This window comes from Chelonia mydas, chromosome 1 (genome assembly GCF_015237465.2).
Source record: "Chelonia mydas isolate rCheMyd1 chromosome 1, rCheMyd1.pri.v2, whole genome shotgun sequence".
Lineage (NCBI taxonomy): Eukaryota > Metazoa > Chordata > Testudines > Cheloniidae > Chelonia > Chelonia mydas.
Genome location: NC_057849.1, coordinates 208,379,944 through 208,398,761, shown reverse-complemented (window position 1 = coordinate 208,398,761; position 18,818 = coordinate 208,379,944). Strand labels below are relative to the sequence as shown.

Here is an 18,818-nt window from a genome sequence, read left to right as displayed (position 1 = left end):
TGTGGTGACCTAGAATCCTATTTTCGACGTCTCCGACTCAAGGAATATTTCCAACATACCTCTGAACAACATACTAATCCACAGAGACCTCCCTACCAACACTACAAAAAAAAGAATTCTAGGTGGACTCTTCCTGAAGGTCGAAACAGCAGACTGGACTTCTACATAGAGTGCTTCTGCCGACGTGCACGGGCTGAAATTGTGGAAAAGCAGCATCACTTGCCCCATAACCTTAGCAGTGCAGAACACAATGCCATCCACAGCCTCAGAAACAACTCTGACATCATAATCAAAAAGGCTGACAAAGGAGGTGCTGTTGTCATCATGAATAGGTCGGAATATGAACAAGAGGCTGCTCGGCAGCTCTCCAACACCACTTTCTACAAGCCATTACCCTCTGATTCCACTGAAAGTTACCAAAAGAAACTACAGCATTTGCTCAAGAAACGCCCTGAAAAAGCACAAGATCAAATCCACACAGACACACCCCTGGAACCCTGACCTGGGATATTCTATCTACTACCCAAGATCCATAAACCTGGAAATCCTGGGCGCCCCATCATCTCAGGCATTGGCACCCTGACAGCAGGATTGTCTGGCTATGTAGACTCCCTCCTCAGGCCCTATGCTACCAGCACTCCCAGCTACCTTCAAGACACCATTGACTTCCTGAGGAAACTACAATCCATCGGTGATCTTCCTGATAACACCATCCTGGCCACTATGGATGTAGAAGCCCTCTACACCAACATTCCACACAAAGATGGACTACAAGCCGTCAAGAACGCTATCCCCGATAATGTCACGGCTAACGTGGTGGCTGAACTTTGTGACTTTGTCCTTACCCATAACTATTTTACATTTGGGGACAATGTATACCTTCAGATCAGCGGCACTGCTATGGGTACCCGCATGGCCCCACAGTATGCCAACATTTTTATGGCTGACTTAGAACAACGCTTCCTCAGCTCTCGTCCCCTAACGCCCCTACTCTACTTGCGCTATATTGATGACGTCTTCATCATGTGGACCCATGAAAAGAAGCCCTTGAGGAATTCCACCATGATTTCAACAATTTCCATCCCACCATCAACCTCAGCCTGGTCCAGTCCACACAAAAGATCCACTTCCTAGACACTACAGTGCTAATAAACGATGGTCACATAAACACCACCCTATACCGGAAAACCTACTGACCGCTATTCCTACCTACATGCCTCCAGCTTTCACCCTGACCACACCACACGATCCATCGTCTACAGCCAAGCTCTGCGATACAACCGCATTTGCTCCAACCCCTGAGACAGAGACAAACACCTACAAGATCTCTATCAAGCATTCTTACAACTACAATACCCACCTGCGGAAGTGAAGAAACAGATTGATAGAGCCAGAAGAGTTCCCAGAAGTCACCTACTACAGGACAGACCTAACAAAGAAAACAACAGAACGCCACTAGCCGTCACCTTCAGCCCCCAACTAAAACCTCTCCAACGCATTATTAAGGATCTACAACCTATCCTGAGGGATGACCCAACACTCTCACAAATCTTGGGAGACAGGCCAGTCCTTGCCTACAGACAGCCCCCCAACCTGAAGCAAATACTCACCAGCAACCACATACCACACAACAGAACCACTAACCCAGGAACCTATCCTTGCAACAAAGCCCGTTGCCAACTGTGCCCACATATCTATTCAGGGGACACCATCACAGGGCCTAATAACATCAGCCACACTATCAGAGGCTCATTCACCTGCACATCCACCAATGTGATACATGCCATCATGTGCCAGCAATGCCCCTCTGCCATGTACATTGGTCAAACTGGACAGTCTCTACGTAAAAGAATAAATGGACACAAATCAGATGTCAAGAATTATAACATTCATAAACCAGTCGGAGAACACTTCAATCTCTGTGGTCACGCAATTACAGACATGAAAGTTGCTATATTACAACAAAAAAACTTCAAATCTAGACTCCAGCGAGAAACTGTTGAATTGGAATTCATTTGCAAATTGGATACAATTAACTTAGGCTTGAATAGCTGAGACTGGGAGTGGCTAAGTCATTATGCAAGGTAACCTATTTCCCCTTGTTTTTTCCTACCCCCACTCCCCCCCCAGACGTTCTTGTTAAACCCTGGATTTGTGCTGGAAATGGCCCACCTTGATTATCATACACATTGTAAGGAGAGTGATCGCTTTAGATAAGCTATTACCAGCATTAGAGTGGGGTGGAAGGAGGTATTTTTTCATGGTTTGTGTGTATAAATAGATCTTCTACACTTTCCACAGTATGCATTCAATGAAGTGAGCTGTAGCTCACAAAAGCTTATGCTCAAATAAATTGGTTAGTCTCTAAGGTGCCACAAGTACTCCTTTTCTTTTTGCGAATACAGACTAACACGGCTGTTACTCTGAAAAATATTCAGACTGTGATTCAGTTTTATTTAAAAGATAATCAGGTTGCAGATGAGACCTTGTTTGAGAAGCTGCACACTGTTGTAAATGATCAGATAGAGAAAGAGCAGAAGCTGGGGAATGGAGGCATATGTGCTACGGCAGTTGCATATAATTCTGTTCGGTCGTCCTATACACAGAGCACTGGTCAGAGAGTAAAGCAACACTTCCTCCCAAAGAAAAAGGAGTCTCCCATGCTGATCAATGAGGTAAGGGAACTAAAGGCTAGTATTGATGCAATCTAAGATGTGATAGCTGAAATTAACATATTAAAGCAAGCTGTCCAGGACTGTGACAAAAGAACTGATAATGGTATGAGCAGTCATGCAGACATGAAGCAAGCCCAGAGAAGAAGATGTGTTGTTGCAGGCAATCTGGCAGAGTCAGGATGTGGTATAGGAAAAGCAGAGATAAAGCTGATACTGCATCTGATTTACCAGGTGCAGCCTGCAGTTGCTGCTCCTGAGGGAATTCTGAGCCAAAAACAATTAAAAATTCTGCACACAATATTTTAAAATTCTGCAAATTTTATTTGTCAATAAATAAACGTGGAGCCTCCAGCATGGCAGTGGGGAGCACAGGCCACTGGCTGCATGGAGGTGGGAAATCACCCTGCAGCCCTCCCCAGGACATGGACTCTGTGGTGAGGCTGCACCCAACCCTGACACAATGCAAGGGCCAGGCCTGCCCCAGAAACACCCTGGGGCCCTGCCCCTCCGTGCTAGGTGCATCAGGTGTGGGCAGGCAGGCTCAGCCCAGCAGGATCCAAGTGTGGGGGGATCCAGGTGTAGGACGAGAGGGTTCTGTGTGGTGCAATCTGGGTGTGGGCAGCTGAGTGAGGTGTCTGGGTGGGGGCGGGATCTGAATGCACAGGGTCTGGTTCGGGGGTTCTGGGTGCAGGGGCAATGGGATTCTGAAAGGGGTCTAGGCAAAAGTAGTTGGGGCTCATTGGTGCAGTCTGAGTGTAGGGGACTCAGTAGGGGGGGATCCAGGAGAACTTAGTGGGGTGGGGGTCCAGGTACAGCTGGTTGGGGCTCAGTGGGGAGAGGTTCTGGGTGAAGAGGGCTCGCCAAGGTGGTCCAGGTGAAGGGGAGGTAGGGAGCACATTGGGGTGGTGAGGAGCTCTGTGACACTGCCAACGGCGTGGCCCCGGGACTGGAGGAGCTGTGCCCTCCCTCTCTTTTGCTACAACAAACACCTAGCTATAATAGCCAAATGGCTCGGACCCAGGGGGTTCGTTATAGGTGGGTGCATAGGCACCAACTCCGTGGGTGCTCCGGGACTGGAGCACCCATGGGGAAAAATTGGTAGGTGCTCTGCATCTACTGACAGCTTCCTGCCCCCGCCCCACCCCAGCTCCGCCTCCACTCTGCCTCCTCCATGAGCACGCCATGTGCCCGCTTTTCCCCCCTCTCTCCCAGTGCTTGCTGCCGCGAAAGAGCTTCTTAAAGGGCAAAGGTAAATCTAATCCTGACATTCGTTTGTGCGTGCTACACTCCCCGCTCAAATGTTAGGCGCATGTACTGGGCCTTTAAGAGCAGAGCACATGTTAACGGGAACTGGATTGGGGCGAGTGAGAACTGGCTGGAGGCACTCCAGAGTCAGCTTCACCAGCTACATAGCTAGGAGCACATGGCTTCCCTTTGTTTTATGTACTTCTGTTTTAGTTCTAATAAAGCCTTACTTCTACATCCAGACTGTGCCTCCTTCTTACGAAACCACAAGACAACACATTGTAAATGTAATGTCCCAACATTTACATTAAAACGTCTAACATACAGTCCATCCATTTGACTTATTAGTCAAATCCACGAGTGCATGGTGCTGCTCTCTTACCAAGTGGCAGAGTACTTGTCAGGAACCTTTCAGAGAAAGGAGGAAAAGGCAAATTAAGATCCTAGTGGGAAGATAAGATTCATGTAGTACTTCAAAGGAAAGGGGATAGTTCAGTCTATGAAGTAAGAGCAGAAGATGTAAAAGGATATGTTAGAGCTCTTCACTGCAATCTTTTACTTTCCTGTGACTTCTTATTTAGGGATATAATTCCATCCTCTAACCCACTGCAGGTGGGGAGGGATAGCTCAGTGGTTTGAGCATTGGCCTGCTAAACCGAGGGTTATGAGTTCAATCCTTGAGGGGGCCATTTAGGGATCTGGGCCCGCAATTGGTCCTGCTCAAGCAGGGGGTTGGACTAGATGACCTCCTGAGGACCCTTCCAACCCTGATATTCTATGATAAGACACAGAAAACAAGGCAAGCTAGTGCAATAAGAGATAACAAAAGGACAGCAGTGAGGGTGAAGATGAACCACATTACGTGATGGTTCCAGATACTGCCCATAGTACAGACCTCAATTCCTGGGAAATGAGGATGTAGTTGATTCTGTAAACTTGAAAGCAGCTGAGTGGAGTGATATGACATTCACAGCTGCTGTAGAGAAACATGAATGCCAAAACGAGACCATGGAACCTGAAACAAGCACTGCACAAGAGGACAGATCAGCAGAACAATCCACTAACATGTGAAGTCACCTGACCAGCAAGAGAAGAGTCCCACTGACATATGAACGATTAGGAACACCTACTTATAAGTGTCTAAATCCAACTTTTGGACTAGTGAATGCATCATGGATTTATCCACTTGTTTGTCACATGCCATACCAAGCGCCTATTCCTGGGCCTAATCTTACATTCTCTCCAAGGCTGATGTAATATTGGGAAATGAAGTATTTGATAGCTCTGGATAGTTTATAATTATGTTAATTTAGTATTGTGATGCTGTATGATAGAAACATGACCATTTATATAATGAATATTGCCATTGTTAGACAATTGCAACAAATCGTGTACAGAGTAAATCCTGTACAATGTTAATGAAAACGTTATGATTTGCTAAGTATGATTAGCTTGTTTATATCCCTGTATCATCACAGTATTTGAAGTTAGGAATATTGGCTATATAGATCTATATCCCAAATGTGTTTGCTCCTGGGATAACATCCCCAAGGTAATTTACATCCAGTCTGGCCAGCACATTGTGAATGAACTATTCAAGTTGCTGGCCCATTAAAGAACATCTAACACTCACAATGGGCCATAGAAGAAGCTTATCCCCACCCAGTGAGCCTTCCTGTGGATGCTTTAGCCAGAATATGGGTAAAGGCTGCTCCTGTGAGTCTTCAAAGCATGTAAGGGCATGTGACTTGCTCATGTGACTCTGGACTCCATCTTGGGCCTATAATAACAAGGAAGCTCTAATCAAGGACTCATGACCCCCAAGCTGCTGTGGTAAGTTCCAGAGAGAAATTTGCAAACTAGCAGTTTATTCCATCACTGCTTCAAATCTGATATAAGAACTTTTCAATCTCTTGTATGTACATGATTTCCATAACCACTTTAACTCTCTTCTATTTATTTTCTCTTATAAATAAACCTTTAAATTTCAGTTACTAATGGATTGGCAGCAGTGTGATTATTGGCTAAGATCTGAATTATATATCTACCTGGCTAAGTGGATGGTCTCTTGATATCAGAAGAAACCTCGGTTTGATTAAATTGGTTTTCAATAGCCACTCATCACAAAGTCTCGTGTCTGGGGGTGAAATAAGGGCTGGGATGCCTAAGGAGACTGCATCTTTGACTTCGTGTTAACCAGTGTGGTGAGACAGAAGTTTACTTTTGTTACTGGCTTGGTAGAATAACCACCATTTTGGGGAGAGTCTGCCCCATTTCTCAGCAGCTAGTCCTGAATCTGGCATCCTCAGCTGTGACCCACTGAGGCACGGTGAGAGATATGGTTTCTAACTAGCTTGCCATATGCCCAGTAACTCGGCATGACATGGTTATAGCACTGATCGTATAGGAACTGTTATTCCATAAGATATGAATATCTTTGGGAATTTGAGGTGTTCAGAACTAACTATTCAGTTGGCTAATGGAACTAAAATTGCCACAGAAACTTTCTGCTGAATGTAAAATAAACTAAAGAAACTTGCAGAAGATTTCACTGTCAGTACCAGAGCTTGTTACAGAGGAAGATACTCAAAGACTAACTTGAGAATGACTGTTACAAACTTGTGGAACTTGGATGACTGCTAATAAGTCAGATGGATGGACTGTATGATATATTTTTTAAATAGAAATGTTGGGATGACATTACATTTATGAGGAGGGAGAGTAGCACTCATAAGGCAATATCAGGCTTATATTCTCCTGTGCCCTATCCCTTTAAGGACTGAAAGTCTGCTCAGGGGGGTCAAAGGGGATACTCTGGTTGCAGAGTTCAGAGTAGCAGCCGTGTTAGTGCTTTAGCTCATGAAAGCTTATGCTAAAATAAATTTGTTAGTCTCTAAGGTGCCACAAGTACTCCTTTTCTTTCTGGTTGCAGAGACATAGATAGGTGTGTTGAGCAGTAATGGGGCTTGTGCAAGGTGTATTTGTTTGGTTTTTTATACTAAAGTTTATAAAACTTCAGTTTTAACTATTCCTGGTCTAGGAGTGAAACAATGGCATAATAATTATCGTTAGGCTTCAGAGTTATCACCCAAATGAAAAGAATGGATAAGTACGCTCATCACAGAGCTATTACAATAGGCTGGCTGCAGACTCAGGCAGACATTACTCCATTGGTTTCATTCAGGTCATGTTAGGGCAAGTGGTCTACATGAGGGCTAGAGATTTAACATTTTTTAGAAAATGAAAGCTGAACTTCTAGAGCACAATTCTGTAGCAAGGTCTGCATTGCATAGCAGTTGCATAGACAGGAATTCCCAGAGCACATGGGGCCCTGTTGACAGAGAGAGGGACAGAAAGGGAGCAGACCATACCAGATCCAGAGAGGCCACAGAACTCAGAGTGTGCCAGAAAAGAAGAGTCTGGTGGCAGTCAAGGCCTGCAGATGGAGCCCTACCAAAGTAAATGAGATTGTGGCTGCTGAGTCTGAAGACGTAGCCAGTGGCCTGTGGGTTGTTGACATCAGCCCCCTTCTCAAGCATCGCCTTCACAAGTTTGAAGTTCTTATTCACCACAGCGATGTGGAGAGCAGTCTCCCCTGCAACACACAATCACACCCCTTTTGTAATGCCAACATTGCACCACAGGGACCAGAGGCACTTCAGAGATCAACTGTGCAACCAAGGCCACTTTATTAGTAAATAACTGAAAAATCTAATGGGCAAAGTCTGGGGTGTTCAAAGGACCTTAAGGAAGTCACCTGCCCAGCTCCCATGGAATTCCAGTTGCATGTGAGTGGTTAATGTCCCTGGAAAATTGCAGCCCAAACTCTTATCTCTGTTACACTGACTATCCCAGTGACTTCAGTGGATTAACCCCAGCAGAATTTTGCCCAGTGTTTTCACGAATACCGCCTTTATTGTGTCTTAGCCCTAAGGTAGGACTTGCAACTGTGAAATTAATTGCTGTTAAATGACTTGCACTTGCAACTTCTCTCTCACCACTTTTCAGTGAAGTGGTTTAGTGCTTCATTAATTCCACTTATGCTCCTGCTCATATTTTACACTTCTGTAACACTTTCCAGCTGAGGATCTCAGAGCACTTCACAAATGTTCATCAATTAAACCTCACATTAACCGTGTGCAAGAGCCTGGAATCACTAGCCTGAAACTAAATGCAGAGAAATTAAGTGACTTGGTCAGTAACAGGATGGTGGCTAGAATTCAGGTCTCCTGACTCCCCATCCCCTACTCGAGCCACTAGACCATATTCTCTCCTCCCTTGCAGCTGGTTCTGGGGTAGAAGGAGGCAACTCTTTAACAATGCACAGTGACAATACAGTTCTCGGTAGACCCTAAAGAAAAAATCCATATCCAAGTGAAAATGCAGAGGGAATTAATAGAGGTAGAATGTAATTTACAAACCCTGGAATTAATAACCCTACTCTGGAGGGCCTAGATTTATGTCTCATCTGGAAGATGGCCGCTCCAGCAGCACTGCATCCTCCTGACAACGTGAGGCATTTGTGACAGTACTGACTCAGAGAGGTGACCAACCTCTAGGGAATCAATCACATCACTCCCTAGAGCATATCTCCCTCTAGCACCACACTGGGACACTAGGTTCAGGAATAACTTAGATGGAAAAGCATCACCTACTGAATCAATACTACTTCTTCCAGCACTTAGATCTTTCCTTGGAGGTTTTCCACTCAAAAGTCGACTGTGCTTAGCTAGGAGTCCAGATATAATTATTGGATCTCAGATTTTGGGGTGGTAGTTGGGAATAGGATATCCTCCAAGGATAAAATGATCCTCTAAATGCACCCTCTTTTAAAGGAATATGGTATAGGTTTCATTTCCTGGAGATCTGTTGGGAACACAACAGCACCCATGGGTAATTGAAAATGCAGTTAAGTGGCAGTAAAATATGATTCCCTGAAACAGACCATTTTATAAAGGGCACCTTGGGATCTGGACACAAAGCTAACAGAATCTCAGCGACTATGCCATATCTCCCCCCCATTCCGGCAGTCTCAGCCCATGTCTATTCATCTGGGCATTCTCACCTGCATAGAATTCTGATGTCATTGCTTCATTGACAAGTTCTGGAGCTGCATCCATCAGCATCTGTGCAGCCTCCACACTATCATACAAGGCAGCCACATGAAGAGCTGTCTCCCCCAAGGCACCTGGAGAGAGAGAGTCATGTATATGTGTCATAAGTTCCTTTGCCAGCCTGGTGAGATGAATCTTACAGAGAGTAACACACTCAATCCTGAGGACTCCCTACCGTCACGCAAAGAGTGTTTTCACTCCGACCTGCCAAGATCACCCTTTTCTACTTCTTGAGAAGCATTGCCATCCTCCAGACTCTCAGTCCCAAGGTGTCCTCTCCTTGCAGCTATCCTAGTCATGGACACCATATGGAGTACCCTACCTCTTTGATGAATATCACAAGTATGGCAGGTGAGCAGTTTCTGGATGGTTTGGACATCATTTTCCTTGGCAGCCTGGAGCAAGGAGGACTCCCAGATCCTGCAACAAGAAAAATCACCAGATTAGAACCTTATAACAAATAAGATGCTCAGAATAAACACTTTCTTCCATATCAGCAAAGCATTCAAAAAACGGGGATGCAATATTTTATTACCAAGATGATAGCTTAGAAATGTCTAAGAAAGCTAGACAGGCACATGCATGAGTAATCCACTTTCTATAAGGTCAATTTCTGCATAACCCAGGGAACTGTAGTCCTTTTTTAAAAAGCCTTTGTAGTCCTAGTAAAAATGTCACATAGGGAACAGAATTCTGGCTCCAAGTTATTTCTACAATATTTATAAATCTTGAGTAGAAATTGCAAATAGTAAGAAATTGCAAAGTAACAAGTCAAATTCCCACTAATTTCCCACTGCCAACCCACAGCATTGTCATATCTGAACATGAGTGTAACATTTCAATACATTCTTTGAATGATTGTAAAATGCTGTATTTCCATTTCAGATTCACCAGCAGATTTTGTGATTATAGACCAGTATACATTGGATCAGTGATTCTTGTCAAAGAAGAGAGTTAGCTAACATTCTCATCTTTTTGTCTTTGGTGTATGATCTTGGGTAAATGACTGGTTTCTTGGGACTAGGAGCAACCTGAATGTGGTGTGATTTCTTGTGTGATTATTTTTCACATAGTCCAGTTCGCCTGACTTCCAAGATAGACTGGGAAGTCTAAGGGGACTGTCTGTGACTCCATGGAAAGACTGGGATAGTGGTCCAGGATTTCATATTTGTTACTGGCTTGGTGAGATCTAATTATAGCACACACCATCAGTTTAGGGTGTCTGCCTTGTTTTCTGACATCTGCCCTGCTCCTAGTTGTGAGCCAATCAGACAGCATGACATTGAATTTTCTCCAACCCCTTATAAGCTGCCACCAGAGCTTCAAATTAATATAATTTTCAAAGAAAAAATGGATGTGTGCCCATAAGCTACAAGGTCATGTGGCACATTGTGACACTTTTGAGGTTACCCATTGGTATAGGTGAATTGCTACTGCCTGCTTATGGGTCAAGGGAGACTTGTTTGGGCCCACCGAGGGAAATTCACCCAAAACGACTGGCTGCTGGCAACATGAGAGCCCTACCCTGGACTCTGATCGCCCCACTCTTTCCCTCTGCAGGCTAGCAATTTGCACTCCCCAGCCCTTAGGCTTCCTGAGTGAGTCCTTGAGGCAGAGCAGAGAGAACCTGTTGCTAAATTTCTGGAGGTAGTTAGCCCCCAGAGTTCTGCTTTGGCCCCGGGGCATGTATCCTGCTAACCTGTCTGTACACCTCACTTCATTACACTCAAGCACCCAGTCCCTTCACCTCTGGATACCCTCAGTGCACATAGATTCACTGCCCCCTTGGAAGCAGGGCCCACCAGCTTACTAGTTTGACCTCAGTTACAACACTCTCCTTAGCACACAGCACTTACTAGTGTCTATAGTAAAATCAAAGAGAAGTTAAAGTTTATTTAACAAAGCTTAAGGTAAAGATTCAAATAGAAGCAAGTATAAGGATTAGAAATATATAGCTACAGATAAAAGAAAAATGTGAAACATAATCTACAGCCTATATTTACTAACAAGTTCCTCTCCTGTCTAACGTGGTATTTCTCTCCCAACGATCAGTCCATATAGCACTTCAAGTATCATGTCTAAAGTGCTGGGATCCATTTTTCATGAGACGCTGACAGAGTATTGCCTCCCTAATGGATACCACCTTGGGCCCTTCTTTCTCCTATTAGACAGTTCCAGACCTTTTGTCTCTTTTCATAATCAGGGCATTTTGTTACCTTCAGTTTGCCCTGATGCTAACCCCTAGTGAAGACCTTTGTCTTGGGCTTCTTGTGCTCTGTAAAGGCCCAGCCTGCATCTTGTCAGAGTGTAAACACTTGGCTGGGCTGGGGTCAATAGATTGTCAGCTGTTCCCAGTCTTGAGTGACTTAGCCATGAGAACCACCTTGCCCCAGATGACCAGTTTCACCTCCAGCAGCTTTGGAGCACAATGTTCTACATGTTACATAACTCTTAAATTTTTTCCATCCATCCATCCATCCATCCATCCATCCATCCATCCCGCAATAACTATGATGACCAGTGAGTTCTTAACTTTCGGCAGAGACCACACATGGGCATAGGCAGCCACGGAAAAAAATTAGTGGCTGCTTAGCCAGCTCCCGCCAACGCCTCCCACCAACGCCTCCTGCCCTGCTGATCAGCGCCTCCCACGCCCTCCCAGCGTCTCCCGCCTGCTGCGATCAGCTGGAGTGGGGACGGGCATGCTGGGAGGAGGGGGCGGGAAGATGTGGGACAGGGTGGGGGCTTGGAGCGGAGCGGGGAGGTTGAGCACCCCCCAGGCCTGAAGGAAGCCAGCACCTATGCACACGGCCCCCTTCAGTGAAATATCAGGCTGATCACAGGCGAAACATGCCTGTCTGGGCATGTCTAGGCAAATCCTTGGGTATAGACTTGTAACTGTGTACCCCCATCCATTGCCAACATGGGGCACTTGGGTCACATACATACCATAGCACAGGGACTCACCCAGCCCGTTTAGTCTGCCAAAGTCAGTCAGCAGTTTACAGTAAAATAATGTGATAGCCCAAGCAAATATAGGTTTCAGAGTAACAGCCGTGTTAGTCTGTATTCGCAAAAAGAAAAGGAGTACTTGTGGCACCTTAGAGACTAACCAATTTATTTGAGCATAAGCTTTCGTGCATCTGATGAAGTGAGCTGTAGCTCACAAAAGCTTATGCTCAAATAAATTGGTTAGTCTCTAAGGTGCCACAAGTCCTCCTTTTCTTCAAGCAAATATACTGATTAGATGCACTCCCATGTTTCTGAAAAAGATGATGCAAATGTAGAGCACCTCTAGCAGCACATAATGCAGCATGGTGTACTAAGACATGCCCAGGCCTAGAATAGTGGGTCAAGAGTGAGGTCACTGGCAGAGCTGCAGTGCAGAGCAAGACTGAAACAACAGAGGGTGCTGCAATTCAGGACAGAGGTGCTTCGACAGGTGTGTGGGGGGTTGTCATAGATATAAAGGGAAGGGTAAACACCTTTAAAATCCCTCCTGGCCACAGGAAAAACCCTCTCACCTGTAAAGGGTTAAGAAGCTAGGATAACCTCGCTGGCACCTGACCAAAATGACCAATGAGGAGACAAGATACTTTCAAAAGCTGGGGGGAGGGAGAAACAAAGCCTCTCTCTGTGTCTGTGTGATGCTTTTGCCGGGGACAGAACAGGAATGGAGTCTTAGAACTTAGTAAGTAATCTAGCTAGATATGCGTTAGATTCTGATTCCTTTAAATGGCTGAGAAAATAAGCTGTGCTGAATGGAATGTAGATTCCTGTTTTTGTGTCTTTTTGTAACTTAAGGTTTTGCCTAGAGGGATTCTCTATGCTCAAATAAATTGGTTAGTCTCCAAGGTGCCGCAAGTACTCCTTTTGTCTATGTTTTGAATCTGATTACCCTGTAAGGTATTTACCATCCTGATTTTACAGAGGTGATTCTTTTACTTTTTCTTCTATTAAAATTCTTCTTTTAAGAATCTGATTGTTTTTTCATTGTTCTTAAGATCCAAGGGTTTGGGTCTGTGTTCATCTATGCAAATTGGTGAGGATTTTTATCAAGCCTTCCCCAGGAAAGGGGGTGTAAGGGTTGGGAGGATTTTGGGGAGAATGATGTTTCCAAACGGGCTCTTTCCCAATTATATACTTGTTAGATGTTTGGTGGTGGCAGCGATAAAGTCCAAGGGCAAAAGGTAAAATAGTTTGTACCTTGGGGAAGTTTTAACCTAAGCTGGTAAAAGTAAGCTTAGGAGGTTTTCATGCAGGTCCCCACATCTGTACCCTAGAGTTCAGAGTGGGGAAGGAACCTTGACAGGGGTCATGGGACGAGGGCAGGAAAGGGGGCTGCATCTATCTCTGGACCTGTCTCAGTAGAGCTGTGTGGAGAAACCCGAGCCTGGAGCAGCAGGGGAATGCAGGTCAGAATTCAGGTGCACTGGAGGAAGGGGGAAGGTTGCTCCGCATGTGCCTGCTCTATATACCACTCTAGCTAGTGCCATCTGCCACTCAGTTCTGTGAGTAACACAATCTCTTCCATAGTAAAAAAGACAGATAAGATAGTGAGGCTGTAACACCCACCAAGTTGCCCTGCAGATGCCATAAACACCCAGAGCTATGTCTGTTTTCCTGCACAAACCCTGACCCTGCTGCTCAGTACAGGTGGAAATGAAGCCTTTCCACACATACATGTGGATCCTGTTCCATCTGCCACCCTTTTTGGGACAGGGTCCAACATATTAGAAGAAGGGGCAGGGTCCATCATATTTTCCGCCCTTCACTATGAGAAATGAATGGATCCTGTGGGTTACACACAGCTGATCCTAACAGACAAGCCCAGCTCAGTGCTCCAGCGAAAGGTGCCCAAAACCCTATCCAGAATGCCTGCCGATATTCAACCTGAACATTTCCCCTTCGTTCAATGCCACCCCATTAGTCCTAGTCACTATCTTAAATAATTCCACAACCTCTTGGGCATTTACATTTCAGATATTTGCAGGTATTGTGCACCCCAGGTCCCTCTTCTTTTCTGCATGGCCAAACAGGCCAAGTACATAGTTTGTATACCCCATTTGAAAGGTGAAATTTCTGTTTTTCCAGGCAAGATTTGGGGGCCTGGAGGCTTCCACCACTTCCCTTGGGGAGACTAATAGAGCCCTTGTTAAGAAATATTTTATTATTAATATTAAGAAATATTTCCTGGTATCCAGACTTAATTTTCTCTCTTTTCTTATTTTCCTGTTCTCTATTAATACCTCCGCAGGCCTCCCTAAAAAATTCCTTTTGTTTCTTGGCTTATATACCTATTAAATACCTGTACAAAATTCTCATGCACCCTCATAGCCATTATGCTTCCTGTAGCAACATATGTATGTTACAATAACAATAACAATGTATGTATCTAAATCAGCCTGCTAGCAGAATATCTGGAATGATCCAACTTCTTCTAAACAAGTGCCGAGAAATCATGGAGCTTCTCCAGAACAGACTTTCTCGACCCCACGAGTTGAGACACCTTCACTCTTGGCCCTAAGGGCCTCTCAGACATACAATGAGGTCTAGGGCTTTGAACTTTGAGGTTCCTACAGGAACTATGGACCATCGTAAACCTCACCATCTTACATTGTAAGTGCAAGACAAGTTTCTTTGACCTGCCTTCTCCACCAACAACAATATCAACGTGTATGTGTGTGTGTGTATATATATATATATATATATACACAATAAAAATTGAATTCCAAAACAAGACACTCCACTGTATACACTTCCCTCCAGCGGAGTGGATGAGAAAACAAATACACAACAATGTTAGTCATGTTTCTTAATGCACTACTGGACAGCACTCAGATACTATGATGATGAGCGCTGTATAAGGAGCTATACGAAATAAAACAATGACAGCTGAAGAATTGCCAGCATAGAAATCTTCTGCTTTGTAGAGAGGGGCTTAATAATGAATCAGAGCCAAATTACACTCAACTGGCTTAATAGGGGACTCATTCATGTTAACAGAGGCCTTGACTAGTCATCCAGTTCAAGAAGCAACAAGTGTTCAGATTTCTTTCTGAGCACATTGGGAGATCTGCAAAGATCAGCTCCCAGCCAACATGCTCAGCATGCCTCTGAATGAGTGGCTCAGGGGAAGAAGAAAAGGAGTACTTGTGGCACCTTAGAGACTAACCAATTTATCTGAGCATGAGCTTTCGTGAGCTACAGCTCACTTCATCGGATGCATACTGTGGAAACTGCAGAAGAAATTATATACACAGAGACCATGAAACAATACCTCCTCCCACCCCACTCTCCTGCTGGTAATAGCCTATCCAAAGTGACCACTCTCCTTACAACGTGCATGAAAATCAAGGTGGGCCATTTCCAGCACAAATACAGGTTTTCTCACCCCCCTCCCCTTTTTCCCAAAAAACACACACACACACAAACTCACTCTCCTGCTGGTAATAGCTTATCCAAAGTGACCACTCTCCCTACAATGTGCCTGATAATCAAGGTGGGCCATTTCCAGCACAAATACAGGTTTTCTCACCCCCACACCCCCATACACACACAAACTCACTCTCCTGCTGGTAATAGCTCATCCAAAGTGACCACTCTCCCTACAATGTGCATGATAATCAAGGTGGGCCATTTCCAGCACAAATCCAGGTTTTCTCACCCCACCCCCCACCCCACACACACACAAACTCACTCTCCTGCTGGCAATAGCTCATCCAAACTGACCATTCTCCCCACAATGTGCATGACAATCAAGGTGGGCCATTTCCAGCATAAATCCAAGTTTAACCAGAACGTCTGGGGCGGGGGAAGGGGGGGGAGGAGAGGGTTAGGAAAAAACAAGGGGAAATAGGTTACCTTGCATAATGACTTAGCCACTCCCAGTCTCTATTTAAGCCTAAATTAATAGTATCCAATTTGCAAATGAATTCCAATTCAGCAGTTTCTCGCTGGAGTCTGGATTTGAAGTTTTTTTGTTGTAAGATAGCGACCTTCATGTCTGTGATTGCGTGACCAGAGAGATTGAAGTGTTCTCCAACTGGTTTATGAATGTTATAATTCTTGACATCTGATTTGTGTCCATTTATTCTTTTACGTAGAGACTGTCCAGTTTGACCAATGTACATGGCAGAGGGGCATTGCTGGCACATGATGGCATATATCACATTGGTGGATGTGCAGGTGAACGAGCCTCTGATAATGTGGCTGATGTTATTAGGCCCTGTGATGGTGTCCCCTGAATAGATATGTGGGCACAGCTGGCAACGGGCTTTGTTGCAAGGATAGGTTCCTGGGTTAGTGGTTCTGCTGTGTGGTATGTGGTTGCTGGTGAGTATTTGCTTCAGGTTGGGGGGCTGTCTGTAGGCAAGGACTGGCCTGTCTCCCAAGATTTGTGAGAGTGTTGTGTCATCCTTCAGGATAGGTTGTAGATCCTTAATAATGCGTTGGAGGGGTTTTAGTTGGGGGCTGAAGGTGACGGCTAGTGGCGTTCTGTTATTTTCTTTGTTAGGCCTGTCCTGTAGTAGGTGACTTCTGGGAACTCTTCTGGCTCTATCAATCTGTTTCTTCACTTCCGCAGGTGGGTATTGTACTTGTAAGAATGCTTGATAGAGATCTTGTAGGTGTTTATCTCTGTCTGAGGGGTTGGAGCAAATGCGGTTGTATCGCAGAGCTTGGCTGTAGACGATGGATCGTGTGGTGTGGTCAGGGTGAAAGCTGGAGGCATGTAGGTAGGAATAGCGGTCAGTAGGTTTCCGGTATCGGGTGGTGTTTATGTGACCATTGTTTATTAGCACTGTAGTGTCCAGGAAGTGGATCTCTTGTGTGGACTGGACCAGGCTGAGGTTGATGGTGGGATGGAAATTGTTGAAATCATGGTGGAATTCCTCAAGGGCTTCTTTTCCATGGGTCCAGATGATGAAGATGTCATCAATATAGCGCAAGTAGAGTCGGGGCGTTAGGCGACGAGAGCTGAGGAAGCGTTGTTCTAAATAAGCCATAAAAATGTTGGCATACTGTGGGGCCATGCGGGTACCCATAGCAGTGCCGCTGATCTGAAGGTATACATTGTCCCCAAATGTAAAATAGTTATGGGTAAGGACAAAGTCACAAAGTTCAGCCACCAGGTTAGCCGTGACATTATCGGGGATAGTGTTCTTGACGGCTTGTAGTCCATCTTTGTGTGGAATGTTGATTGTCTGGCTATGTAGACTCCCTCCTCAGGCCCTACGCTACCAGCACTCCCAGCTACCTTCGAGACACCACTGACTTCCTGAGGAAACTACAGTCCATCGGTGATCTTCCTGATAACACCATCCTGGCCACTATGGATGTAGAAGCCCTCTACACCAACATTCCACACAAAGATGGACTACAAGCCGTCAAGAACACTATCCCTAACAAAGAAAATAACAGAACGCCACTAGCCGTCACCTTCAGCCCCCAACTAAAACCGCTCCAATGCATTATTAAGGATCTACAACCTATCCTGAAGGATGACCCAACACTCTCACAAATCTTGGGAGACAGGCCAGTCCTTGCCTACAGACAGCCCCCCAACCTGAAGCAAATACTCACCAGCAACCACATACCACACAACAGAACCACTAACCCAGGAACCTATCCTTGCAACAAAGCCCGTTGCCAACTGTGCCCACATATCTATTCAGGGGACACCATCACAGGGCCTAATAACATCAGCCACACTATCAGAGGCTCGTTCACCTGCACATCCACCAATGTGATATATGCCATCATGTGCCAGCAATGCCCCTCTGCCATGTACATTGGTCAAACTGGACAGTCTCTACGTAAAAGAATAAATGGACACAAATCAGATGTCAAGAATTATAACATTCATAAACCAGTTGGAGAACACTTCAATCTCTCTGGTCACGCAATCACAGACATGAAGGTCGCTATCTTACAACAAAAAAACTTCAAATCCAGACTCCAGCGAGAAACTGCTGAATTGGAATTCATTTGCAAATTGGATACTATTAATTTAGGCTTAAATAGAGACTGGGAGTGGCTAAGTCATTATGCAAGGTAGCCTATTTCCCCTTGTTTTTTCCTAACCCCCCCCCCCCCCCCAGACGTTCTGGTTAAACTTGGATTTATGCTGGAAATGGCCCACCTTGATTGTCATGCACATTGTGGGGAGAGTGGTCAGTTTGGATGAGCTATTGCCAGCAGAAGAGTGAGTTTGTGCGGGGGAGGGTGGGGAGGGGGTGAGAAAACCTGGATTTGTGCTGGAAATGGCCCAACCTGATGATCACTTTAGATAAGCTATTACCAGCAGGAGAGTGGGGTGGGAGGAGTTATTGTTTCATGGTGTCTGTGTATATAATGTCTTCTGCAGTTTCCACAGTATGCATCCGATGAAGTGAGCTGTAGCTCACGAAAGCTCATGCTCAGATAAATTGGTTAGTCGTTAAGGTGCCACAAGTACTCCTTTTCTTTTTGCGAATACAGACTAACACGGCTGTTACTCTGAAACCTATCAGGGGAAGAAGACATCTCCCAGCCAAGGCACACCAGTGCTGCTTCTATTGACTCAGCTCAGAGAGGAGATGTTTCCCAGCTGAGACATGCCCCAACATGGTTCCTAATGACTTGGTTCAAAGGGGAGGTTCCTTTTAGTTCCCTGCCTGTAGCAATGAGGCAATACTGACCTTACAGCAATGGCATCACAATGCATGGTGCCAGGTTAAAGGTTGTTGACAAAGTCTGTGCTACACTGCCAAAGCAAATGGGATATTCCCTCCAAAGCCACTGA

The 18,818-nt window shown here is 45.1% G+C and overlaps 1 protein-coding gene across 1 annotated transcript in view; it reads right to left on the bottom strand.

The window, feature by feature from the left end:
- The window catches only part of LOC102932687 (transient receptor potential cation channel subfamily V member 6), an 86,060-nt gene that overhangs the window by 26,969 nt on the left and 40,273 nt on the right, over window positions 1-18,818 (bottom strand). The window contains exons 2-4 of the mRNA XM_037911570.2: window positions 9,357-9,454; window positions 8,986-9,108; window positions 7,375-7,515 (exon numbers count right to left, since the gene is read on the bottom strand). Of these exons, the coding sequence (XP_037767498.1) occupies window positions 7,375-7,515; window positions 8,986-9,108; window positions 9,357-9,454 (362 nt within the window). The remainder of the gene's footprint in view (window positions 1-7,374; window positions 7,516-8,985; window positions 9,109-9,356; window positions 9,455-18,818) is intronic.